The 27,790-nt window shown below is 36.0% G+C and overlaps 1 protein-coding gene across 4 annotated transcripts in view; it reads left to right on the top strand.

The window, feature by feature from the left end:
- Nucleotides 1–27,790, top strand: part of GRM8 (glutamate metabotropic receptor 8) — a 309,552-nt gene that overhangs the window by 56,950 nt on the left and 224,812 nt on the right. For all 4 annotated transcript variants that reach the window (XM_079304728.1, XM_079304730.1, XM_079304731.1 and 1 more), the window contains one exon: nucleotides 6,672–6,888. In XM_079304728.1, coding sequence (XP_079160854.1) covers nucleotides 6,672–6,888 — 217 coding nt within the window. The remainder of the gene's footprint in view (nucleotides 1–6,671; nucleotides 6,889–27,790) is intronic.

The following is a 27,790-nucleotide window of genomic DNA, read 5'->3' as shown; positions in this document are numbered from 1 at the left end:
GTGGAGAGAGGAAAAAAAAAAAAAAAAAGGAAAATCAGTAATGAAAGAGGATTTGCATGTTTGATTTTACCCCCTCATTTCCACCAGGCTAGCGATTGCATTTGCCTCTGCAATTTTTCATGTACCAGACTAGCTTATGATGGTTGCAGAAATAATTTTGTTGGCAACAAATGAAGCTGTATTGATCCTCACTTATGTGCTTTCATGAAAGTATTAGTGCTGATCATTGAAGATATATTCTGCTCAGGAATATGTCTTCAGAAAGTAACTGGCAGCAGAAGTAAACCCAGTGAAAGACAAATAGAAAGAAAAAAATAAAATAATCTACCTGTTCCAGCTCAGAAGCATTTAGGTATGATAGATCCCTTTTCTTTGTGTATTTGGGGCAAAAAAATAGCTATGTTGCATTTTATCACAAATCCTCATATCTTTGCACAAAACCTGTACAAATATATGTAGAACTTTCCAAATATTTCAGGCGACCTGTCCATTACCTTCCTGTCATTAGGTGTATGAATTGCAAGCACCCTTGACATGAAATGCTGTGATATTTACTGCAAATGGAATGACTTGGAATAATTCAAATGGGTTTAAGAAAATCCTGCCTACCAAGTGAAATCAGCTAATGACAGCTTTCTGATTGTACTTTTCTTCTTTCGGTTTCCAAAGCTTTTTAAATTCTAGTAAAGTTTTTTGAACTAAACACACTTTAAATTGCATTCATCAGGGTGAAAAACATATTTGTGTTTTCTTGCTTTTGCTCAAGTTAATATCAACATTCTTTTGGGGGCGAGGCAGAAATCAGTGGTAATTCCTGAACAACATGCATTATTGTTCAGCAACAACAAATGATAAATATTGTTGTCATTGAGGGTCGTCCTTAACATCCAGGGAGAATGTATTCATCTAATTAAATATCTATTAGAATTGCTTGAGTTTATAAATATAAATGAATACATGAATTTATTTGCTGGGAAAATATATTGTTGTAGATCATTCCTCCTCACAGTAAAATCTTTGGAATGAGACAGATTGAAAAAACTTCATGTGTTTAAACTTTTCCATAACATCAGCTCTAGCAGGGTTGATTTGTAGCTGGTAGAGTTGTTGTGGTGTCCCCCTGCTCAGCTGCTCTGAATGTTGCATGGGCCATCTCAAATCTCTAAAGGCATTACTGAGTCTTGATGTGTTAGGTGTTCACAGGGTGATTTGATATTGGTTTATTCTGAATGAAATGAGATACCTGATGATGGCATGGGTGACCTCTCAGTGTTTGTCATAAAGGGAGGGATGAAGACACCATAGGAGGAAGTTGAATGTAAGGCATCTTGATAATCATGGGTAGCCAAAGTGAGTGGGATTGTGATATTCAATGGGAGACATTTAGCTGTTTACATTATTGTTCTGCAGAGTGTGTAGGACAGTTGAATTAATCTCCTAGGCTCTCTTTATAGTCAGTGGAGAGAAATGTTCCAGGATGCATTTCACCTTCTATAGTTAGCAGTAATGAGACATTTTCAGTATTGTTTGGTATACAGTAGGATGTCATTAAGCTTTATCAAACTCTTTTGAATCTTGAATATCCTTCCTGAATGACTTTGCCATTACTGTGTTGCAGACTGACATTTTTCAGAAGCAAGAGCAAACTAAGATGGTTCTCTGGCTGATGGCAATTGAAAAATGTCACTAATAGCCTAAGTATGGTGACCTCAGCTCTCCTCCTGCAACTATTCAATATCTAGGCTTGAGGAATCCTTTCAGTGCTGTTAATTTTTTGTACTCACAAATAACTTTCTTGCTGTACAGAAGAAGGGAAAAAAAATCTTGAAGAGACAGGGTCGTTAATGATTAATGATAGACATTTAAAATTCAAAAAATCATCAAGTTGAAAATATGTTTCCACGGTCAAATTTTATTCTGAGTACTTTAACTCCTTTGCAAGCTGTAATAGTCAGTGGTAAAATGCCAGTTGATATTGAGTTGTCATTAAGTTAAAGTTTTTGACTTCAGTTTTTTAGTTGCAATTATTACTATTTTAATATGCTATTGATAATATTTCTCAAAAAAAAAAAAAGCTGGCTCAGTGATGAGAGAATGGAAAAGAGAAATAAAATTATAGGTGATCTTAAAGTTAGTAGGGATAGGACTGAGTGGGTAGTGAAACTGAAGATGTGAGTGATTTAAGCCCATTACTCTGGGTGACTGTACAACATAGTTACTGCTGTGAGTGTAACTCATAATGTCTAATTTTTAAAATTGATAGTGATTCCTTTCTCAAGTCTTTTTCTGTCTGAGCTTTGTTCATTTCACTGTCTGCTATTTTATTCCCAAATCATGCTTTCAGCTGGAAGACTGTGTAAAGGAAGATGGCGTATGAAATGGCCAGCTGATGCTTTACATTGTCAAATGTAGCATGCAAATGGATTTGAAAGCTCAGTAAAAGGGTTCTAGTGAACTTTTGCCTTAAACTTAGAGAGCATGTAATTCAAGAGAAAGCATGCTAAAAACTGCCTGGTTTTGGTGAAGGCACTGCCCTGGAAGGCCACAGCTAGGTCATGTTGTTTCCTCTATCATCCTCAGTGCAGCTTTTCTGTATTTGAGGGTTTGCAGCCCAGCACTGGACCCCAGGCAGATTCACAGGAATGTTCTTCTGTGAATAGTCCTGGATTCAGGAGTAGTGGGTGACTTGTTTTCAGTGTATGAGGAGCTGAAAGTGGTTTACCACTTGGCTGAAATAAATGGAAAGTTACATTATCTGCCTTTGACACTCCTGAAGTTGTCCACAGTCCCTGCATGAGGGAGTACAAGTCTGTTTTGTAGTAAGACTCTGTGCTTGTCTTGGACTGATGTCATTCCTCCTTTGAAGAGCTGCCACAGTTGTGCTTGTGGATGGTCACTTCTGCTTCTCCAGTACCCTGGGAAGAGGAGATCTTCAGAGACAGGTTTTAAATTAGCTAGGAGATGTGTACAGATAGACCCACTAAAAACAGACTTTTCTGGACTACTGAATGTATCTTCAAGGATTAAGTGTTCTGCTTACTTATCAGCAACTTTGTGTGCATTGGATTTAATTTTTTTTTCTCCAGATTGTTTTTTATTTTTTAAGCATGTTGAATAGTTTTTTTGATGCCAGTGACTGAGCAATAGAACTAAATGAGCCACCCCTGACTTAGATTAAAGGACTGAGGGATCACAAGTTGTTTCAGCAGTAGTTCAGCTTAAGATCAGTAAGAAACTAAAACTGGATATTGTTAAAAAATATCCCACTAAGATTTTTTGGTTTTCAACATTTAATAAATAGCTTAAGGTTTTAAAAATAAGGCTTCTATGAATTATATAATAATTTCAAATACTTCAGGTCTGTCACCCACTAGAAGTTGAGTTTAGGGTTTTTTTTTTTGTTTTTTTTTAGTTGAGTTGGGTTTATCAGGTTATAGGTTATTGGAAGACAGTGGCCAAACCATAAGGGGTCAAAAATAGAGAAATCATATCAATGAACAGTCAAACATGAATGCTTTTAGCAACTGTCAGGGAATGTGACAGATGTTGTGCAAGAACCAATTTAAATGTGGTTATATAATCAATTTTTTTCCCCAAGAGAGAAATACACCATTAACACTGATATATACTACTTAAATACAATGTAAATGTTACAGCTATTGTATTTAATTTTGAAAAATTAGGTAGAGAAATCTAGAATGAGAAAATGAAACTCCTCCTTTACAGATTTCTTTCAAAATGCAAATTTATGTCTCAAGAGACTAGTGGAACTTAACATAGAAATACAGTCTGTATTTAGGGAGTTTTAAAAACACACATTACTGAATTGATAGAGCATAACAGTTCCCTTGCTTAGGCAGTATTATGTTCCATCTTGTAAAATGTACTTGGGGAAATGTAAAATGCTTTATTAAACCTACAGTCCATAACTAAAGTTGTTAGATTTTAATGTATATATTTTTCATTCATGGATTATTGAACCACTAAATCCAAAGAATTTGACCTCATGCTAAAAAATTTCTTTGAGTCTCATTCTGAGTCTTCACTTCCTGTGTAACTGGAGCATAAACCAAATACTCAAATTTTAAAGCTGTTTTTCAGAGCTCCCCTATATACATTTAAATATACATGTACATTTAAAAGCAGGAAAGGAAGGAAGTTACTATTTACTTTTGCATAAACTACTTTCAAAGAGGAAATCCATGGAGCATTTCTGGGTGGGAATTCTGCAATTCTGTGGAGAAAATTCTTGAACATGGTGCTGTTTATAACCATGAGGGATATATACAGAAAGAAATGAGGAAAATAATTATATATTTCATTACAAGAACCATTTTTTCTCCAAACTTAAGATTGGCTCACTGTTTAGGGAGTTTCTTTCTCCTTACTTGCACATGGCTTATTCTTTCCTGCTAATAACAAGCTTGCAAATACTATAAAACAGTGGTGATTTAAGCTTACTAGTGTGCCAAGTGATTTCTGTGATTTCCAGTGTTTTCTTCCACTGTTATTAGAAGTAACTGTAGGGAAGAAGTTGAACTGCAAAGAACTGAAAAGTAGGAAAGGAACATCTCTTCTCTGTCCTTTCCAAAAAAGTGGTATTTGTAGTACATAAAATATTTCTATTGATCTGAAACATCTCATTGCTGTGGTTGAGCCAACAATTCTCCTACAAACACACATCTAGGATTTGTCATTCATCTCATGCCTGCAGAAAAACTAACTGAGTTAATGGATATAACTCTGTGGTCTAGGCTTCAAGATTTTCACTGCTAAAATATCAGTCTAAAAGATTTCTTACTGGTGTTGATTGTGTTGACATTATTGGTGAAATAACTTTCAGCAAAGGATCAGTGACATAATATTTGTGAAATGGAATACCAAGGAGCAAAATGAGTGAAATCACAAAGGTTGTCTTTGTTGTTTTTACATCTGTAAAAAGAAAGGCCTGTTTAAGGGAGTAATATGAAAACAAGTTCAGAAAGGCAATATGTGCTCTAAATATGCATAATTGTATTATTACAGGCCAAAAATATTTTGTTTTTAAAGAGGTAAAGATGTTTCAAACACTTTCTGAAAGAAAGGGAATTTATACAAGGAAAGTTTTGTAAGAACAATTTATCCTTTAGTTTTACTTGGCGTATTTTTTCTTTGTTAGTAATATTGATTTCCATGAAATATAACCTCTAACTATTTCTGTGATCCTCCCTTTCCTTTTCATTCCTGTTCTCTTTGGTTTTTATTATGAAAACATTTCAGATCTTTATTCTGAGACATTTCCATGTGTAGAAAATTTGTTAAAGAAGAATACAGCCAAGATACATAAGGGTTTATTTTGTTAGTTTCTGGCTGAGAAATGTTTGTGCTAACCCTTAGGCAATTAACTGTTTATTCAGGCTGTGTGAATATATCTGCACTGCCTATGCAGGTTTGGTTAATGACCAGACTCTTTGAATTCCTTACATTTCCCCCAAATCTGTTTTTTAGTTTGTACTGATGAGGAAGCTCTGAACAGGATATAAGTTACACTGAAGCTTTCTACTCTAACATTTAATATGACAGAGAGTATTTGCCAGATCACCTGTTGCCTGGTGCTGCTCAGTTTGGCTCTCAACAGAATCAGTTTAGGAATGCTGCTCAAATTGCTTTCTTGAAGACTGTTATGTGTTTTGTGACATGAATTAAGCACCTCTTATTAATATAGATCACAGCGCAAGGCAATAATTGGAGTATCTTTTATTTCAAGCTAATGACTGTTTAATCAGTTGTACCATTTTAAATAAGAAAATAATTCTTTGTTTAAGTTAGCATAAATGTTAATTAAATTTTCTTGCACCAAAAATATTCTTCAAAATAAGTGAGTATTGCTTACAATGGCTCTTCTGGACATTTCTGAACCATCTGTATAAGACAAGAGTTAACAGAAAATCACCCTTGTTTTTGTTCCTAATAGAATATTAATGTACTTTAAAATGTCTTCCAGTTATTTAGGTTTGTTTCTACTAAGAATGTTGAGGTGTTTTCTACAAAATTTCATCTCCTTGTAACCTTCTTCTGTATATGAGTATCATGTGCAGGCAATTTTTTTGGGTCTGGGTTTTATTAATCAGATAGCTTTTGCTATTTAATACATAGCCTTCATGTTCTTAAATCATGCTCAATGAACTATTAAACCTGGAAAATGAAAAACCTGTGGCAGAGAAAGTTATAAAATGGGAACACACATTTTCATATACATAAATAAAACAAAGAAATGGCAATAATCCACATTTTACTTGTCAAATTTCAAGAAAAGCAGTCATCATAACTGACCTTTACATTTTCTGTAGTAATAGTAAGAATTCTTCCTTTTTTTTACCCCTATTTTTTTATTCACTTGTTTCTATTAGGACCAGAATAAATGAAAAAGTTATGTTTACATGTCAAGAATCATGACATCTGGAGCAAAGCTGAATGCATTATTTCTTGGTTAGGGTGTTACACAATAAGGTTTGACTGACATTAAACAAAACCCGAGACGCTTTCTGATCAGCTGATTTAATTAAAACAAGATACTTGGTTCTGCACAAAGCCTGTGTATAATCTATTGCAAACCTTTCAAACATACAAGTATGTGCTGTAAAATGTTATTAGGTTGGCTTGTGTGACTCTGTTTGTCCTTGTGTTTGCAGATACCTCAAATCAGCTATGCATCTACAGCTCCAGAACTGAGCGACAACACCAGGTACGACTACTTCTCCCGAGTGGTCCCGCCAGACTCCTACCAAGCACAGGCCATGGTGGACATTGTCACAGCCCTTGGCTGGAACTACGTCTCAACTCTGGCTTCTGAAGGCAACTATGGGGAGAGTGGTGTGGAGGCTTTCACCCAGATCTCCAGGGAAATTGGTGAGTGTGTGCAGCAGGTTTGGTGTTTGCGGGTGCCGAGCTGCAGAGCATCGCTGAGCTCTGGCTGGGTGCATGCAGTGTGATCAGAGCATCCCTGGCTGCTCTGCCTGGACTCATGGGGGATTTGGCTTCTTGCATGTCTGACAGGATGGCAATTCTGGCAGCAATTTAAGAAGAGAGGCAAAATATATATATCTCTAGACTCTTTTGGAAAGGGGCAGCTCCTTGATGACTTAGGGGCAAAAAGCACCAGATGTTGAACTACAGCCAGATTTGAGGAAATGCAGTTTTTGATTAGGAAAATTATGGTCCAATGAGAGCTTTTTCCTTGTTCCAGCATGGATAAACCTAGAGGTTTTAATTTTGATGAATTTTTAAAACAAAACCTCTCCACTCTGAAGTAAAAGCCATAATCTTGCCATTTTTCTTTCATAATAAAATGTGCTGTACAAATACAGGCACTATGAGAAGTATATATAAGTCCTATTGATCCTTTTAAAATGTTTTTTTTACTCTTTCATAGTTTTTTCTGACCTGAAAAAATGGCTGTTTCTCAGGAACAGTAGTTTTTTGGGCACCATGGAATAAGATAATGAATAGTAGGTGTGTTGAAAGAGGGTGGAATTGGTCTTTCATCAAGTACAGTGTTAAATGACACTACAGCCCCCCCCCTCCCTCCCCCAAACAATTTTCCTCTCTTTCCTCAGAAAGCTGGGGTAATCTTCTAGATTTGACTTTCAGGACATGTGGATATAAACTCCAGTTGTTTTGAATCGGCTTGGGTGAGAAAATATAAAGTATTTCCCACTTTCACTAGATGTATCTGAATGTAGAGAGCATTTCTGCCATATAGGAAGGCATGTGTGTGTTCCAGGTACTTATGCTTGAATCATAAAGGTAAGTGATTATGTGCAAGAATCTGGTTATAGAACAAAACTATAGCCATTCTTGACGTTAGGGAACCAGGGTATGTAATATGCTCACTCACTGAACTGATAAATGATCTTTTTCTAGCTTCTGATTGTTGCTGGCAGCTCCTAGGTGTCTTCATGGGAGAGCCAAAGCTGTCTATTGTACCTTGCTTTGTTTTGGGGTTGCCAAAGGCATGGATAATTATTTCACAGCTCATACCTAAAAGCAGTGGTTTATCTATGGCAAATAGATTTGCTTCCCCAGACACTCACTAAATTCATTGGCTGAAAAATAATTTTTTCTTGAAAGTATCTGCAACACAGTTCTGAAAGCAAACAAATGAAATACAGGACTTTTTACTGTTTCCCATTTCCAGAAGTTTGAGAGAACTTCAGATGGGTGCAAGCAAAAACTGTGATTAACATATAATCATAATTACTCGACTTTGTCTCAGTTGGATCTTCATTATTCCTGGAAAAAAAGGACCATTGTAATTTTATAAATAATTAGCGTGAATAAGATAAATGTTATTTACAGGATTGTGAATTCAAAGCAGTTAGTATCATGAATAGGTGTCCTGAGCATTACAAGACCTGCATAACATCAAGAAGCATAATAAGTTGTGATTAGTGGTTTGATTTTTTATTTTTTTTATTGTGATTTATGTTTCCATTAGAACACTTGATTTTTAGCAACCTCTGTGCTCTCAGCAACTCACTAACTATTTTGGGTATCGGGGACTCTCATGGTTCTGCAGAAGGAAAGCAGAGGGAGGCAGGACAGACAAGTAATTTTTATTTCCTGGAAAAATACTCAGGTAAACAATCAGGTAAATAATATGTAACCACAGGGGTATGATTGATAACCAGTGCAGAATTGTCAAGAAAAAATAGTATCAAATCCATCTAATAATTTTCTTTGACAAGATAACAGCTTATAGCTGAGGAAAAAGCACTTGATGTGTCACATCTCTCAAATTTTGTATTGTTATCTCAATTGTCACATACAGTATTCTCCTGAGAAAATTTGGCAGTTGTGATCTAGGTGTAAATAGGCTGGATGCAGACCTATTTAGAAAACTTTTCTCAGAGCAGAGAGCAATTAGCAATAATTTCTGTTTAAATGAAAGAATGTGTTGTGTGTTACTTGGCAGCTGTTTAAGATGGATCAGGTACTTGCCAATATTTTAATGTTCAACCCAGATGGACTTGGAATGAAGATTACTGTAAAACCTGGAGGTTATTTTAAGGTCAGCAGGACTAGGACTAGGAGGGTATCCAGAAGAAATCTGCAGAGCCCAAATCTGAAAACACTGTCTGGAAAAGGACAAATTTAAGACACTGACAAGGCTTCTGCAAGAAGGATCTGTGCAATGAGGAATTCAGACTGAGTGACCAGAAAATACTATTTTATAAAATGATTCAGGGATGATAGTAAATTATAACCTATATTCCTCATGTTTTAATGGTACATGCAGGTGGACATAGCATTTGTAAAATAATTTGAGTAGTCCTTCAATTTGTCTGTCAGTTATGGAATGTCATTTTGACTCAGTACAGGTTTTGTCTCTCACTTCAGAAAAAGGTGAAACTCCTCAAGCAAGGGAGAACAAAGACAAGTCTCAAAAGCATGGTCTGTCAGGAGCAGCTGAGAAGGGATACTTAATTCACCTGAAGAAGAGTTGACTAAGAAAAGGTGATAGAAAATAATGTTTTCAAATAGGCTTTTTCAGAAAGGTAGAGGACCACTTGTTCATCCAAATGCAGTGTATGTAACAGAAATAATGGATTTAATCTTTAGCATGACTGTCTAGATTTGGAGAAAGCCCCTTTTAATGTTTAAAACATTAAGTATTACACCAGCTTGCCTGGGGACATTTTGGAACCTGCATTGATAAGGATCCATGAGCATGCATCAGATGAACACCTGCCCAGTGATTATGTAAGTGTACTTAGCTCTTGCTTGGGGCTGGGAGGTGGAATGGATGATTTCTTAATGTCCCTTCCAGCCTGATCCTATTATCCATTGTCTTCAGACTTTTCATCTGAGCCATCAGGCTGGAGATGCTTTTAAAATGGAAACTGAATAGCATCTGAGTGTATGGAGTCTATGTGGGTTTACAAAAATCATTACATAGTATAAGACTGCACACAACATCAAAACTTGCCAGGTCTGGGTTAATAAACTGTGTGTTAAGAGAACCTAACTGGGGCACTGTGCCTCTTATGCAGCTGGCATGCAAATGTACAGGACAACTCAACTCCTTGCTGCTGTAATTTGTGTTCTGCTTAAGATAAGTAGCCAACAACTAGAAGCAAAATGAATGTGAAGATCAGCATAAGGAAAAGCAAAAAAAAAATTGAGGAAGGGATGTGAAAAATGTTGATATATTCATTTCTGAAAAAAAAATAGTGTATGTGAGGACGTGAGAGATTTGAAAATAGGAAAGCTTGTTTCTTTGGTTTATTATTTGTTGTTTTTTAAAGGAGAGTTGAAAAAGGGCTAGGGTTTTGCCTAATTTTAATAGACAGATTCATTTAATGTACTTGTTTAATATAATTTTGACCGTTTGTCTCTAATTTGCAGTTTGATTGGCCCTCTGTTCAACTTCTATTTCTTGATCAGTAATAGAAGCAAAAGAAAGAAACAGCCTCCACAATGAAATGTGGAATACTGAAAAGGTCAAAGTGGTGCCACCCTGACATGTCACCAAATATATCACATATCAAAATCTGCTCTCATTTTAGTGACAAAGACCCTGTCTGGGACAAAGCAGAACTGGAAATTAAATATTTTACATGACAACGATTGGAAGGAGATTATTCCAACTCATTCTTGCATGCATTGTTTGAAGACAATGACTAAATTTATATAATTTTCTACTTCCATTAAAAAGTTAATGATACCCCTGTAATCATTTTGACATCATGATTAAATAATTTTGGTACATTGACCAAAGGAGTGAATTCATACTAATTGCTTAAGAGTTTAAGCATTAAACTGAGACTTGACTCACTGATACAAACTAAAGCAGGGAAAAAAAGGAAGCACATTTTACCAAGTCTTCACTGAACTGTCATGCTAAATATTAGTCTTCTATTTACTTTCTGTTCATTACCCTTGACCAAATAAATGTTGGAAAGCTTCTGATCCAACTTTCTTTTAATGGTTAATTTTGCCTTTTATTAGAAACAAATGAATTTATCACTAGAGAGAAAATCATTCCTTTTTATTTTTTCCCCCAAAATACAAAAGCACTTAATTCAGACAAATCTCTTTGAGTTCAGCATACTTGCTCAGTGCAGTGTTTGTGCTGGAAAATGTAACAAATCTGCAAACAATATATGAAATACTACATGACAGATTTTATTCAGCACAATTGGTCAACTGCTGATAGGTACTGGCAGTGAAACACTTATTCAACTCTTAGAAGAGGTAAAAATGATAAAGGCAGGCAGCAGAGCTGATCATTAGCAGGTGAGACATCAGTACTGTTTGCCCCTTTTTGCTTGTAAGTTGATTTTGCACTTCTTGACAGAGGTATAAAGAAGACAGCAAAGGGCATTTAATCACAGAGCATTTTTTTTATCTTTGACTGGTCAAAATGACAACTTCATAGCAACTTTATTCCAGAAGAGAATGATTAATTTAATATCAGGGTGTGACCTTGAATACATGTTTTTTAGGAATAAGGTTCTGTAGTTTTACCTACTCCTTTTATACTGGTGAATTGCAGTTAACAGCATTTTTCCAAGGAAAAACTACAATTACTTTGTTATTTCATAATATTGCATCATTACAGTGATATTGAAAACCATGTATTAATGATAATGAATGTATGAGCTGAATGAATGCTGCTGTAGCTTTGTTTCTGAGTTCAACACAGGTAGCTGTATTTTGTTCACAGAGGGAATGGTCTGTGACATTTCTCTGACATGGTTCTTAATTCATGTTTGTCTCTTGTCAGTTCGGGGCGTTTACAGTTGTGCATTGTACCTCTGGTTTTATCCAAATTATTAGATTACTTCTTTGCAGTAGAATCCCAGAGTAGTTAGGGTTAGAAGTGATTCTGAGGATCATCTAGTCCAACCCCTTTCCAAGGCAGGGTCACCTGGAGCAGGTTACAGAGGAATATGTCCAGGTAGGTTTTGAATGCCTCCAGAGAGGCAGAATTACCTTTCTCAGTTTTTGGATTGTCAGTATGGAAGGTAGAAGTCTGTTGGGAAGTGGGGAGGGAGCTTTGAGCAGGAAGATAAAACTTAAGGGGTGTAAAATTTCCTTTCCTCTTAGAATTTGATTGATAATTTAGAAAGGAGATGGATTGCTATTAAGATTAGTTCACATTTCCTGCAGTAATCTCTGCACGTGTTTGATATATAAAGCTAAAGCTTTTTGTGTTTTGTTAAATAAGATGAATGGACTTCTCTCACACCCCCAAGATAGTGTTTAATAGAAGATTAAAAAATCTTGCTACATGAAGATGAAAGAAATACAATACATGAAATGTTACCTTTTCCCCAGAGATATTTCTGCTTTAAAGTCTGTTTTCAGGCATAACAAATTAATTTTCACAACTAATATTCTAACATATGCTCGCTAAGGGTAAACAGTTTAATTCAATTTTAAGTTTTATTTTCATATTTATGCAGATAAAATTCTATTGATAGTGCTGTATTTCAAGCTGTAATTAATAATAACACTATATAATTGGCTACAGGAGCTTCAAAGTAAAGTTGAAAAATTATAAAGTCAGATGGTAGGTGTATTAATATTGCAAAAGCTTGAAAATTACTCCAGCAGTTTTTAATATTTGTACCAATTAGTACCTGATAAAGAACAGTATAATTTATAGGGCTTTAAAATGAAGAATTATTTTAATTTCTCTAAGTGGTGCTAATCAATGTGATATTCTTTAGCTATAACTATTTTTTTCTCCATAGTTTTGGGGAGATATTTTGGAGCAGTAAACATACCTTCTGTGCATGCTCTCTGACCCTCCAGTAATTGTAGGAAGAGAGCCTTTAATACTCTTGAGGTATTTCTTCTTCATTGAATTAGTTATTTCATCAGTGCTTTTAGTGCTATGACTCCTTTGTAGCCATTTCAAACCTCTGAACTCAGTCATGATATCTAGTTCAAATATTTAAAATGTATAAATAAACAAAATTATAAATGTGATGATGTTACTTTTAAGCAAACTGTTTTATTGGATTAAAAATTAGATTCAACAAAAATATTTTTTGTTAAAATACAGTGTGTGATGCCCATAATGAACATACTTTTTCATGAAGAAAACTGTTCTTCCAAATGAGGAGCACTTTACTCTTTGCATCCTGAAAAATCTTAATGTCTAAACTGAAGTCAGTAGTTTTAGGTGAGCTATTTCAAATAAGATGTAAGATGTGGATTTAATATTAGATGTGAAAAGGCATTTTAAAAATACTAAGGGATAGTGGTATATTTGATGTTTAAATCACTAGGTAAAATCTTTCTAAAATAAAATTTATAAAATAAAAAGAAAGATAAACATACAGGTTTTAAGGTTCATCCAATCACTGAGATGACAGGAATAAAATTTCTCAATTGTTGCTCTTCTGTGTATTGGTATGTATTGCCATATCCCCATTACCAGCTCCTCATAGACTCTGTGACTTTTTTTGCTAGGAGTCCCAGGCCAAACAATTCACATATAATTAAACAACTCATGTGAAAGCAACATTAGGAGATTTTTAAATCAAAATGTACTCATTCTAGTTGTTTATGACCAAATTTCACACAGTCCTGTTAGCAGGGAAAGGATTTTTATTTTTTTTTTAACTCAACCAATGGATTTACATGTGTTAAGGAAAATTATTTGTGAAGTGGATGCTAGAAGGGTAATCATCAAGGATACTCAATAGGATTTGTGATCTGAATAAAGCTACCCATGCTTTCTTTTCATATTATGATGTTTTTGTGGTGAAAGACAGAGGAGAGCTGTAGAAAAAAATTGGCATCTTATCTTCTATGGTGGTTGTGATTCCTTTTTTTAAAAATACATTCCAAAAAATCTCTTATTATTAAGGCCCAGAAGCTTTACAGATTTTACCATGAGATTCTCCCCCCCCCCCCACTTAAAAAAGACCTGAGTTCCTCTGTCCTCTATTTTTTTTTTTACATAAACTTTTGTTATTGTTCCTTCTGCAGAAAGCTTGTTTTCACACAAGATTCAGCCAAGCACCTTCTGTATTGCAGTGGTGTGAATGAATCAGGGATCAAACAGGCAGACTATGGCACAGCCTTGAGCAGTCTGTGTGAGTGAACTTTGCCAACATTTGATGGTTTTGCTTTCCTGGCATGCAGGCTTTTGTAAGGAAAGCCTGTATTTAAGGGCACCATCTGAGTAAAACTGACAGGGAGGACCATGGTGACATAGGCTTGGGCTGTATTTATGTGATTCTTTTGTTAGCATGTTAAAGGGTTCACAGCATTTGAATTATAATCTTGGTTATGCTCCTGTCAGGAAGAACTGTTTCTGATATCACAGAATATTCTGAGTTTGAAGGGGTCCACAGGGATAATAAAATCCATTTCTTCGGTGTATGTCCCATGCAGGGATTGAACCTTCACAACCTTTGTGTTATTAGCATCACGCTCTCACCAGCTGAGCCAGTCTCAGGGTATTCTGTGGTCTAGAATCAGTCTCATTCATGTTAAGAAGGTACACCTGATAAAGAAAAATTGTTGAGGCTCTTGAGTTTTCTGAAAAAATTTCTTTTGTCTCTGTGTGTCTTTTTGTCTTGAAATGATTTCTATTAGTTGTAAATATTCAGCATTTTTTTAGAGGGCTTTGCTTTCTACCTGGAGTACTGTAAGTTTTAAAAATTGTGTGAGCAATGCCTCATGATTGATATTAGCAATATCCTCTCAGTATCAGCTCTTTTGTGATCTGTGGCTGCAGTTACAACAATGGAGCACTGAAACTGTCAGGCTGAGCCAGACACTGCAAGTCAATATCTTGTCTCCAGTGGTGGCCTCAATACATGGAACAGAAAGACACCAAAATCTTACTTAGTCACTGGCAGAAATACTTATCCAAGGAGTGTTCTGTAAACCCCCAGGTATTTAGTAGTTGATACTTGGATTTCCTGAAGCGTGAGAATTTGTATCTATTACTATTTCTTTCCGTTACCATTTTAACCTCACTTGTTAAATATTCTCTTGTTTGGATGCTGCAAATGGTATGTAGGAGAATCCAGTTAACCTCCTTCATAATGTGCCTTCTTACACTCTGGTTTATAAGATATGAAGTAATTGCAGTTTAATGGTTTCTGTTGTCACTTCCTGGATCTTTTATTTCATTTATATCTCTGTTAAGCTGTGTGGCCGTGACTGAACACTCAAAGTAAAGCTTTACTGTTGATTTATGTAGTGTCATTGTCATTTCATTTTTATTTTCAGCCCCAATCTTTATGCATCCTGACAAATTGTAAGCTTTTTCTGTTGGCTGCTGGGTATCAAGCAAATTATTTCAAAAGCAATCTGTTCTGACACTCAAAGTTTATTAACAAATGGGAACAGCTTATTTAGAACCCCATGATGTGTGTGAATGATTCCAGGTATTTCTGCCAGCCTGTTCTCCACTGTATTTGTCAATAGTCAATGTTTTTCTCTGACATACTTGTTTATCTGTCTTTGTGAATACTTTGTCTCTTCTCTCGGCCTTTGTTTATTTAAAGTAATTTTATATAGTTTTCAAAATTTCCAGTCTTTCTGTTCAATACTCCCTCTCCTTTTGAAGTGAATTGTGTTGTACAGATCAAACCCTAGTAGGCATTTCTAGAGCACATGTTTATTAGCCTTTTCCAGTGCTGAATTTTGGCTGTTTCTATCTATCACTTCTACTCGTTGTTTTTGATCCTCAGGAGTTCCTTCTCTCTCCCCACTCCCCAATTTCCAACTCCTCATCCAAAAGTCTTCTAAAAACTGTATTATTAAGTATTAAGAGCAGGATGCAGAGAGATTTGAATTTTCCTTATAAATGTATCTTGTACAGCTGTCTGCCCCTCCTGAATGCCTTTATTCTCCAAAGGGCTTTAAACTATGTAGGATCATATCTGCTGCTCACTCTTTGGTGCTGCTAGTTTGAGGGTGAAGGTTAGTAACTTTGCTAAGTTAAATTTTTGTGCACTGACTCAGTCACATAGCCCAAGGTAGATTAGCCCTAAATGCAACTTGGAATTTCTCTTTCCTCAGAACTTTTGACAACAGATAGTTTATGAAGGGAGACAGAGGGAAATTGCATTTTGATTTTTGTACAAACGTCTGTATTACAGCTGGAGCGTATTTTGTTCTGATTTCAGTATAATTTTAGTTTTGAAAGCTATAAAATGAAACAGAAAATTAATATTTCATCTGATGGCTTTGCAATTATGCCTTCTGATATTAAAAAAAACATGAATAAATGCCATTAAGATCTCATTTTTGAGATTTTCCAACAATTTTGTCTGAATGGTAATACCTACCAGAAAACAATAATCATAAACATCAATGCTACCCAATAATTATCTTTCCTTCCTTCTATAGGCTAAATGTTGTTAATAAATGGTGTATATGCATGATATATAGTCTGTTTTCCTGGACAGTCCTATGGATATCTGGGAAACTATTAAAGCAGACAGTGCTGTTTTGTTTTTTTTTTTTTTCCTCTCTGAAGAGAAGGTAAAGTGAGAAAACAGCTATTTGTCATTGTATGTTTATGTAATTGGTATGTGACTTTATGCCCATGGTTATTTACTGTAGTGTGATATATCTACCTCAATAATAGGTAGATGATAGTTGGAGATGCCTGCTATCTTTCTTCCTTTATATTATGGTAAATTTTAACGTGGGCTTTAACAGTGGGATTTTCACTTCTCATTTTACTTCTTTATGACTTTCCCTACTTGTTCTACTGTTTGTTTTGTCGCTGGCTGCTATTTTTAATATGCCAAGCTAATACAAGATTATTGAGCTTTGCTTTTCTGTATGATGTAGGAGGGTTGACTGAGTTGAATGTTACAATGCTGACAGCATTCTTGTAAGATTAAATGCAAAGAATATCTGATTGTAAATGTCAAAGGGATATTCTTGTCTTCATTTTACTTGTTTTCTTTCTGTTGTGGAAAGGCAGGGGCCCATATTGTGCCCTGAGTCACAGTAAGCACATGTTTGCTGTTAAACATGTAGTGGGTTAGCTTAGCAGTAACAGCTCTCACTTGGATGTTCACACTGGGGTAACCCTTCACATACAAGTCATTCCCTCAATTCTGTTAGCTAATGAACTTTCTACAGAGTTCCAGGTAACTCCATTCAAATAATAGTATTTCAAAGAATTGCTCTTACCTTTTTCAGAAAAAGCATGCATATGTGTATATGTCTCACTAATATTTGGAAAGACTCCTGCATTGATTCTTTTCTGTTATAAATGCATGATTTTTATGCAAATTGCAAGCTGTGATACCACCACTTTAAACTGGGATGGCAGAAATATGCATATTGTGAAAATCGCAACTTATGAAAAAGGATATTTTTTTTCTCTTAAAAACAAAGTGTTGCTTAGGTCTTCTCAAGGACAGAGTTTTGTGGAATGAAAACAGAGTTGTTTTTTCTTTTACTTTCTTAAATAATGATTGGAGAATTTTAATCAGTTTCTAGGAGAAACAGAAAGAGAACTAATTGTTTAAAATGCTGACATTCTAACAAAAATGCCAGTCTGTTTTTAATGTTCTTCATAAAAGCAGGATATTTTGACTAGACAATTAATCAAGAAAATGGGCTACAAAACAATACCCTTGAGTAGCACAGGTGTCATGCAGATAAATCCCTGTGTTGCTGTGTCTGTATGCATCCCAAAATTTTCCTGCCACATCCTCCCAGAGCCTGCAATACAGTAGCATAGAGGAATGCAGATTGCCCTTCTCATGCTTGCATAAATCATCTTCTCCTTGGGATGCTTGCTGAAATGCTGTGATTGGGTTGTCATAAAGAAAGGAACAAAATTTCAGCCCCCTTGCAAACAGAAGAACAAGGGGGTTGTTCAAAAGAGATTTAAAAACTGAGGACCAAGCCCATTGAAGCACATGCATTTGTGTAATTTGTTGATGCTAGGGGAGAGATGGAGGGCTAAGAAAAACAAATATCTCAACACCTTGATGATTCCTTGATGCTGGAAATGTTTAACTGTTGTTAAGTGATCCATGAGAATTGTAATCCATGTGATCCATCGTGTAATTAATCCTGAGGATGTTAAAGCTCTCTGAGGTAAGATTGACCCCACCTGTTTACAGGAGTACCAAGTCAAGATCTGTTTTCTTTAAAAATTGGGAACAAAAAGTCTGAACTAAACTTGCAGTGAAGTTCTTTATTTTTTGTAGTGATTCCTATTTTCCTTTTAACCTATTTTCCTTTATTTTGAGGGTGGATAGGTGTATATTTATCTTCTTCATGGACCCCTTCCTTTGATACAGCATGCAAATCATCTTGGGCCCCAAAACAGTGAGAAAGAATGGTGTTCTGTAGTACCGGGAAATAAGCAACCTTCATTTTACAAAAGTTTAAGCTGAAGTTTGGTATGAGTGTGCTTTCACAGTAGAATGGGAGGCTGTATAACTCAGAGCCTGCCAAGTCTTTGGTGACTTTGCAGAGTTCCCATGGATGAGGGGAATAAAGCACAAACTGAGCCCCTTTTTGCTGCTGTGTTCAGACAGGAGGCAGATGAAGGCAGCACATCTGCCTGCACTCTGCCCTGTGCATTGTCATTCTGCTGGCATATTGGATGTGCTGTGAGATGGATTACACCATTTCCTAGGGCGAGTAAATGGAGTTATATGATTGTAAGTATTTTACCCAATATGGTAAGGCACTTAATAAAGTGCAGATAATCATTCTGGTTAATTTATAGAAATTGTCAAACTTCATGATTAATTCTATTATATTGTGGTATTTTATGGATTAAATAATTTCAAAGCTTATTCAGGAGGTAGAAATATTAATGATCTTTGATTAAAACATTTTGATTAGCTGATGTTTGTGATTTGTTTTTCACAGAATCATTAGGTTTGTAAACTATAATTTCCCTTTCATAAAAGTGAAAAGTTAGAGCCAGCCTGAAGATATTCTTTATGTTGTTAAAATGTGTGCAAAATATGTGTTGGTTTTTTTTCTTTCTTTTTTTTTTTCCTTCAGTTAAGTGCAAAGAATTTGGTTTAATAATTAAAAATTAACTTAGAGAATGGTATTTGTGGCATAAGTTTTTAGAGGCTTAGTTATGAACTTTTTATTGTAGTTAATGTGCATTTCATTGTTTAATCCCTTAATTATTTTGATATTTTATTAATCAGATGTGCATGAGTTGGCAGTGATGACTGGACAGAGGCTTTTAAAGCCATGGAGCTTTGAGGATGCTTTTCTTCTTGTGTGGACCTTTAGCATATAAACTCTAGGTCAGCTGGGGAGAGAAGGGTTTCATGTGATGAGGAAATGCTCAATTGAGATGTAGAGTAACTTTCAAAGAGAGAACAGTGGTAGTGGCCAATTTTTCACAATAATGTCCACAAAACTGTAAGTTTCATTAGCTAAGGTCAGTTTAACTGGGGTTGTCTTATCTTTCCTTGTCTTTCTGTGATAAACAATTTCAAAGGAGACAGGTTTTTGGAAGAGGACATTTGGACGTGTTCAGGAAATGTGTTAGTGATGGAAGAGCATCAGTTCCCATATGTGCACTTGCCACAGGCACTGAAAGCTTGTGATAAGCCCCTCTGGGCTACCTGCACATCAGGTGCCTCTCAGAAGGAATGGTGAAAGGCATTCAAGGACTTCTGTGCTGGCTAGAGAAGCACCTTCTGTTTCCTTCTAAATAACTCTGCTCATTTGTTATTTCAGCTGTTATACAGGCATAGAATACCTTGTGTAAGAAAAAGGTTATGCACAGGCTTATATGGTAGAATACATAGTGTTCAAATGCTTTTTTTCCTCCAGTCCAATTACCTAGTTTACCCAGAAGAAAATAGGGCAATGAAAAGTGAAAGAAGGGAAAGAAAGAACATAAACAAAGAGGAAAAAATGCTTAGTGGATATCTTCTGTTATCTGTTATTAGCTTTGAGTTTACATTATGTTCAGTCTAATAAAGTGCTTAACAAAATGCAGTTATGTTTTGTTAGGAAGTGATATTCTAGGCTGTGTAATGTATTGCTGAACAGGGAAGTAAGCCCAAGTCCCTGGATTCTGTCCAGTTTGGTTTAACTTATGCACAGGAAGGGAAAGGAAAACAAAGCAAAATTCAAGAGTAGACCTGAGCTGTTTATAAAAAGGACTGTTCAATGCATTTGCTTGAGACAGAGTGGAATCAGACTCAGAAATCCAAATGATCCTTTTGCACACTCTCTTGGTCTTAGGATTTGCTCAGGAGCAGAACAGTTGTGCAGGCTCAAAGCTTGAAAGTTAAGTTGGGGTTCCCTCTGTCCCCTGAAATCATCCTTTCTTGCTCAAGCAATTTAACACTTCTTTTGGAAGATACTTTGATTGACTCTGTAATTTTATTCTGTTTTAAATGGATTTATTAAAATGAAACTCAAGTCTTGAGTAAATGTTTCTTTGGTGCACAAAATTTGTATGCCCTACCTCACTTTGTCTTAAATAACAAATTAAATACATCCACAAATTTTTTTCACTCAAATTTTGAGATATGATTTTTCAATCCAATTAAAAAGTACATCGTTCAGCTTGGAGAGTGTGTTTAATACTAAATCACTGTTTCAATTAGAAAAGGTTTCTTTTGAAGCTTTTGTAGCTTTATGGGTTATCAGGCATATCAGATTATTATTATTTTTTTAAATTCTGGTTAATAAATTAAAAAACCCCATAAAACAATAAAAAGGTTAGTCCAATTCCAAACACTCACCTGTGCAACTGAGCTCAAATCTTATTTTGTGCAAAAGTTCCTTTGCTGTCTCCAAGGGAGAGGAATCCCAGTGTTACAAGATCTTTGTGACTCACCATTTAGCAGACTGTGCCATGTGCAGTTGACAGCATGGTGAGAGAGTTTACACAGGGCTGTTGCTTTTGCTTACCCAACATTATTAATTCTTTGCATCTACAATCAGTGAATTTCCCACCATTCTAATTCATTCTTTTCCATACATGTGAATAAATAGATTTTAGTCAATTAAGCAATTGAAACAAGACTGACACCACTAAAATATAGCATGATGAGACATCAAGATTACCCTCAGCCCTTCTTCAGTTTATTTGCTCCATCAACATTTTATTCTTACTGGAATCATTGTTCACTTCTAACCAGATAAAAAATGAAGCAATCATTCTATCACAGAGGCAGTGGGAGGGGATAGAGGGCAAGAACCTGTAATTTTGTATTAAACTGATCCTAATACCACTGAATCTGTAGAAATAAGATAATGAATATAACAATGCTAAAATGGCATGTATTCATCTTATTTTTTTGCATTTACTATAAGTTCATTGTAAAACTTAACATTAGGTTTATTCTCTTGATTATTGATTGATTATACATCAAGAGGAACAAAATTATCGAAGTAAAACAACTTTTGGATGGCAGAAACCAACTTGGTGTTTGTCCATTTCAGACTTATGAAAATAAAGGAAGTAAAGTGATCTTGTGAACTTGCACTATTTTAATATATTAAACTAGTGGCATTTAGTACATTAAACAACAAAATTGTTACTTTTGATTTAGTTTTAGATGCAACATCCTGTGCTGTATTTTCCAATAATTGAGTGGTTCCTGCTTTTTCAGGCTTATTGATTGTGTTGAGTTGCAGAAGTTAGGGTATGTAATTTATGCATATTTGTGGTGGCAGTGAGGAGTAGATTGAGTGGTCTTTGTATAAAAGTAGAGACAGAGATCAAAGTCCCAAAGCTGATGGCAGAGTATAGGTGAAAGGAAGCATTACAGATGCTGTATCCTAGCACAGAATCTTTGTAGGGGGAAAAAAAAGCTTTAACTTCTCATAACTTGCTCATGACAGCCTTTCAGATTAAGAAAGAGGGGAAAGGGAAAACAAGAGGTGCAGTTGATTAATGACAAAGAAAGAATTAAGGATGAATAATAGATAATTAATTATGTAGTATGACATGAGGTCAGAGACCCAGATGGCCTTCCAGCTGTCATTTTTTCCAACTTAACTCTTAGATATCCAAATTAATTCCTTTGAAAGTTCTTGCTTGAGGCTTCTGGTAGCAGGCATTCCATGTCCTCAGCACTTCAAAAAATCCTCAGACAGGTCTGAAACAGTGGCTGTGATCAGGAGTTTGATTTGTATCATTTGATCTGTGGGGTTACTCTAGCACCAGTGGATGCTGATTTTTGGAGATGTGTGAATGACCTTCCCAGACCAGCCAGAGGAGGGTCCAGGAGGGTGCCTTTACCTGGAGGGTTGCACACATGCACATTCACAGAAGGTGCAAAATAAAAAAGTATTTGGGGAAATCAGTTCAAGTGGCACCTTTTAATTTAGAATCTCTAAGATTGAGAGTAGCAGCTGTGCAGGTTTAGACCCACAATCTCAGATATACAAAAAAAAAAAACTGTAAATTTAGAACTTTATTTGGCAGAAAATAAAATAATGAACCTACAAACTTATTTTCTCATAAAATGTCTTAAAAACAGTTGCTGTTTAAAAAGGGTTTCTTCTATGATCAGAGTATCACATGTGTATTCAGTCATTTGGCAGTTTAGCAGCTCTTGGTTTCATCAAACAGGAGTTTTCCAGGATTAACTGTGGCAAAGGAGTTACCCAAAATGTGGAAGATCATCCAATTGCAGTTTCACAAAATTTACAGCCAAGACAATTAACTAAAGATATAAGTCTCTGTGAGCATCAGGAAAAGGGAATGAGAAAGTGTGACAATAGTTTTGTGAGAACAAGAGCTTTTCATGTTTGTGATTAAAACAAGGGAAATTATACCTCTTGTTTATTTTTGCAGTTAAAAGTAATTGAGGTGCCTGGTGCTGGGACACATGCTTGCCTTCCTTTCCTCTTTTTTCTCACTTCTCTCTCAATTTTGCTATCAAGAGACCCATACTTATAGGAAAAACTAACATTTGATTCAAATGGAACAGTTTTAGATTTATGCATGTTAACAAAAAGGGATCAGTGATGTCCTGCAAAAGAAGGGAGGTGTAGTAGGATAATGAAATCTTCCTCTGCATTTTTCTGTTGACTTCCTAAATTCTCTAGAGTCAATTTCAGTGGACTGAGAAGTCCCCATTTGGGTCCAGAAGCTTAAAATTTCAGTCAGACAGTGCCTAACTTCATCATCCCATTAACAGGATTGTATTTCATCCCATGTGTGTTCTGAGACAATGGAAGAACTATTATAGGAAGGAAATCAGGGAGTTTTGAGTAATTATTCAATAGTACAAAATGCAGATGCCATTTTGTTTAAGGGATGTGGTAGTAAATATCTGAATTTTTCCTGTAAAAGCAGTTGGTAAAATTTAATTATGATTAAATTAATTAAATGAAATTAAATTCTAATTATCTATAATTCACAAAATATGAGAGCCTTAATGCACCTGAAAGAGGCCTAATGAAAGGTCCAGAAATCTCAGGTCTCTCTCTGTAGCAAAGGCATTTTGCAGAAAAAAACCTCTTAAGGTTTCATATATGTAGATGTATGTAGAAACTGATTCACCAGCATTTCCTAGACCATGAAGTGTAGTTGGGCCATTTTATTTAACACCTTTTGATCAATCCATGCTTCCTGAATTTATTCTTTTTTTGTAGGAGACTTAGCATATAAAAGGCTTTGGGATTTTCTAAGCTGCAAACACCTCTGGTTCTAAAATTAAAGAACAAAGAATTTCGATGAGCAGGGGCATAATGTAGTCTTGCTAAGTATGGCTTAATATGTTACGGTTGAATTGGATGAGAGCTTTGATTAAAGTTTTATCTGTTTTCAGAGCATTTGAAGTGACTGTGTGTGGATGCCATGGTGTCGACCAAAAACTGAAATTAGCCTTTCCCCAAGGGACACCACCTAACTGAATCTTGTCTCTAATCAGCCTTGTGCTTTCACAAAAGATGAATGTACTTAATAAGTTTTTGGACCTCTACCTCTCTGTCAAATTTGGCAAAACTGTGAAAAAACTGGTAGACCTCTTGCAATATGCCAGTAAAAAGGTACATTGATTCACACAGAGTACCATAGCCTTGCTGTATGAGTTTTATTTCTTTAGGAAACAAAGAAAGCAGAAAATACCTGGAATGTACAAAGCATGCCAATAATGTGGTCAGAATTCAGTCTGGAGTTTTAAAAGAATGGCCTCTTATTTACCTCTGAAATCAGGGTTCTTGCAGTAAATAGTATTTTTTCCCCTCTTAGTCATTATTGGAAATAAAAAGAGGAAAAACGTTTCTTTCCAAAATTATCTCCCTCCTTGCTCTTCCTGAAAAGGAAAGGCATCAAGCAAAGAGTTATTTTTGATGATGTATGCATTTTTTTATAAGATGCCATCAGTGCCTACAACTTTCATGCATGGCAATATTAGCCTTCATATAGTATTTGTAGCATTCAGAACTCAGTGTGGCATACTGCAAAGATCATAGTAACTGTTAGTACTGTGTGTGGTTAGTGTCAAGATTTTAATCATGCCTCAGCCATGGGCTTCTTATTGCTTTTTTGGAGGAAGCCTGCAATGAGCATCTCCCCAGGACGTTACCTGATGAAGGGATTCATCAACATAGTTTACCTGCTGCTGCTCTAAGAGTGGAGTGGTTAGTGTGTAGCTTTAGGCTGTAAAAAACAGACCCTGGGAAAATGAAAAAGGAGAAATGTGTTTCTGTTATAGTGTCTCTCCTACATTCACAGCAATTTAATATCACCAGTTAAATAAATTGTCAGTGCCATAATGTGTTTTTTTTTGCCTGGATGCTGCCTAACCTTTGCAGGGTATAAACAAACAGACCATTGTCAAAGACTACAGATGAAAACAAATAGTGAAGGAATTTGACTCTGCACTATTGTCAGCTGGCTAAAGAGTGTTTTCCTGACCCATGAACAGAAATTAGTTCCTAGTATGCAAGTCTGACACAGTTCCTCACAGCTATGACATCTATGGACATTTTTCACCAAGGTGTAGACAGCCCAAGACCTGCCTGAGGAACTGGGTGAATTGGACTGGGGCAGGTAAAAGGTCTCAGTGATGTGCTAAGCAAAAACTTCCACATGGGTTCATCCACTGCAGTTACCAATGCCCAAGATGCATTCATTGTGGGGGTGTGCTTGGGGTGGAGTTGTAGCAGGCTCAATGTTATCTCCTTCCTCTGGCACCACAGATTAGAAGAGAAAACACTTTTTTTATCTGAGTCATTTTCACACCACCCTTCTCTGACTTTTCCTTAATTCTCCATCACCTGGGGATGTAATGTTTTTCCTCTGGACTCGTCTTATGCAAATATTTGAGGGGCTAAAGTGCTTAACTCTCTTCTCCTTCACTTTTGCCCAGGAGGTGCTGTCCAGTGTTCCTGTGCTAGCAGTTCATACATGTAGCCTCAGCTCCTGCAAAGCAAGATTCTGAGTGTTGGGCTGTGGACCACCAGTGTGCTATGTTGTGCTTGCTGTGACACAGCACAGGGAGAAAGAGCTGAGTCTTCTCCCTCAGGGGTGTTTCTCTCCCTGCATCTATCTCCCAGTTATGTGAATAGACTGGAATAGCTCTGGATGTAAAAACCCCAGACCTGAACCTCAGTGCAAAGATATCCTAGGAAGCAAATTTGCTACTGTGCTGTTGAAAAAAAATTTCCCTGTAAGCTCTCAATCCCTGTCAGTGTGTTTTAGGTATTAATTCCATAAACGAGATTGCTCTGTAATCATTTTATATTCTCTTGCATTGTGTGAATTGATGTAATGCTTGGCTGTTATTTCTTCAGTTTCCTGTTTTTTTGGAAGTGTTTGGAGACAGGCCTTAAACTTTTGGTTGTTATTGAATGAGGGCCCAAAGTGATGCTCAGTGGATCTGTTGCCAGACAGTTTGCTGTCACTGGGAATGGGCTTGAGGACCCATCCAATTCCATCTAATATCATGTTCCTGTGCACTCGAGCATAGTGTCCTCTGAATGACAGAGATATAGCAAAGCTGTTCTTTTCTAGGCAGGCAGAGATTTTCCAGCTTTGTTAGGATTTCTCAAGAGAATTAGTCTGTTACAGGTGACTAAAGAAGTACTTATGTTGGTCATATTTTCAAGTTAGCATTTTATGAGATTTTTCATAACATTTAAGTGATAATATTACTCCTTTTTCAGAGCTCTTAATTGCATTATACATCATCTGACTGCATAGAAAAAAATACGCTGAAATCTGGAAATGGGTGAAATGAATACTTGAATTAGTCCCATAACAAAATTTTTGTTCTAGAAAGAAAAGAACATCTTTAATTCTTTACACCATAGGAGAAGACGAAGAGATGGTTTGGATTTACATCCATTATAATTCTGTCCTAGTGACTTCAGCACGTTTTGTTGTGTTAGGCACTCATGTTCAATTATGGAAATGATGCTTTAGAAGGAGCTCTTTTTAATAAAATGCATAGAAGTTATGAAGGAAACAGGCTGATGATCACTGTAAGGTGACAGATGGAGGGAGAATAAACAATTCAGAAGTAACATTATGGTATTCTGTGGGTTACAGTTGGAATCTGGGTCATAGACAGACTGTCTAGTGTACATATTTAAATAGGCTTTGCAAGTACTTCTTGCTGTTGACTGCATCAGGATCCCAAGAAAATGACAGCACTGAAGAAATTGGCCAGACAACTTGGATATTGTCTGTCTGTTTTTGTGGACCAGAAAGTATATCCTGCTTTTTAGAAGCTAGTAGAAAACAGAGCAGCATTATAAAATTAGGTAGTGCTTAGTTTAATTAAAAAGAGTTTTTGGTGCTCAGCTGTTGCACTGATTTCTTCAGACTAATTATTCTGGTAAAGAACAAGAGACACAATGCACTCTTGTGCTGCTCCAAACTAGATGCAAGCACCTCTAATAGCCACTCTCTAGAAAGCAACATGTGATCAAAAGGGCCTTCTGGTCCTTATTGAAATGAGAGGAGAAAATTGATAACTCAAAGCCTTTCTCAGGTTTTCATGATGGGATCCAAGCATGGCATTGAGTTAAAAGGCACATCCTGTAACTGCCTTTTAAAGGCAGCATGGCAAATGTTAATAATGATATCCCCTGACTTCATAGCTGCAGAAGAGCAGGCATGTGACATTAATTTTCCTTCCTGCAGAGGCACATAATATTATGTGCAGAATCACCTATTGCTTTCTTGGGGATCGTGACCTCTTGATGACAGCAAGAATGACCTAGCTCAGCACTGGAGTTTGGAATATCTGACATTATGAAATGGGCCATACTGGAAACATTTTCCCTCAAAGCATGTTGAAAATAATCTGTTCCATCTGCCTGTTGAAACTCTGATGCTCTGATATTTTCAGTAAGAACAACTCATTTTCAATCTGCCTATCAAGAAATATTCATGAAAAATAATTGGCTACACCAGTTTTGAAACATGAGTCTAAGAACTGCACACTAATTGTGTCAGTATTCAAGCACAAGAAGAGATAAAATTCAATGAATAAATGATTCATCATTAATTACTGCCCATTCATGGGCACTTAGAGTATGATAGGGATGTAGAAACCTTTGCCCAAAAATCATCTGATAAAAAAAGAATGTATTCCTGATGATTGCATGTATATTAGGTGTAGGCTTCATCAGCAATGCAATGGTAGCATTTATTTTTGTGAGAAGTTCGCTATTAGTTTTTTTCCATCTAAATCTCACAGTTATTCTCTGAAGTCAATGATCTCTTCTGCCTCACCCAGCCTAATATGGTTTCTTCTAATGTGTCCACCTGCTCTTTCAAATTCCCTCCCGAGACATTTCTGCAATTCTGTGAGGAGTTCATGCCTTCAGAACCACAGCAACATAG

Source organism: Erithacus rubecula (assembly GCF_903797595.1).
Source record: "Erithacus rubecula genome assembly, chromosome: 4".
Classification (NCBI taxonomy): domain Eukaryota; kingdom Metazoa; phylum Chordata; class Aves; order Passeriformes; family Muscicapidae; genus Erithacus; species Erithacus rubecula.
This window is presented reverse-complemented; position numbering and strand designations above follow the sequence as displayed.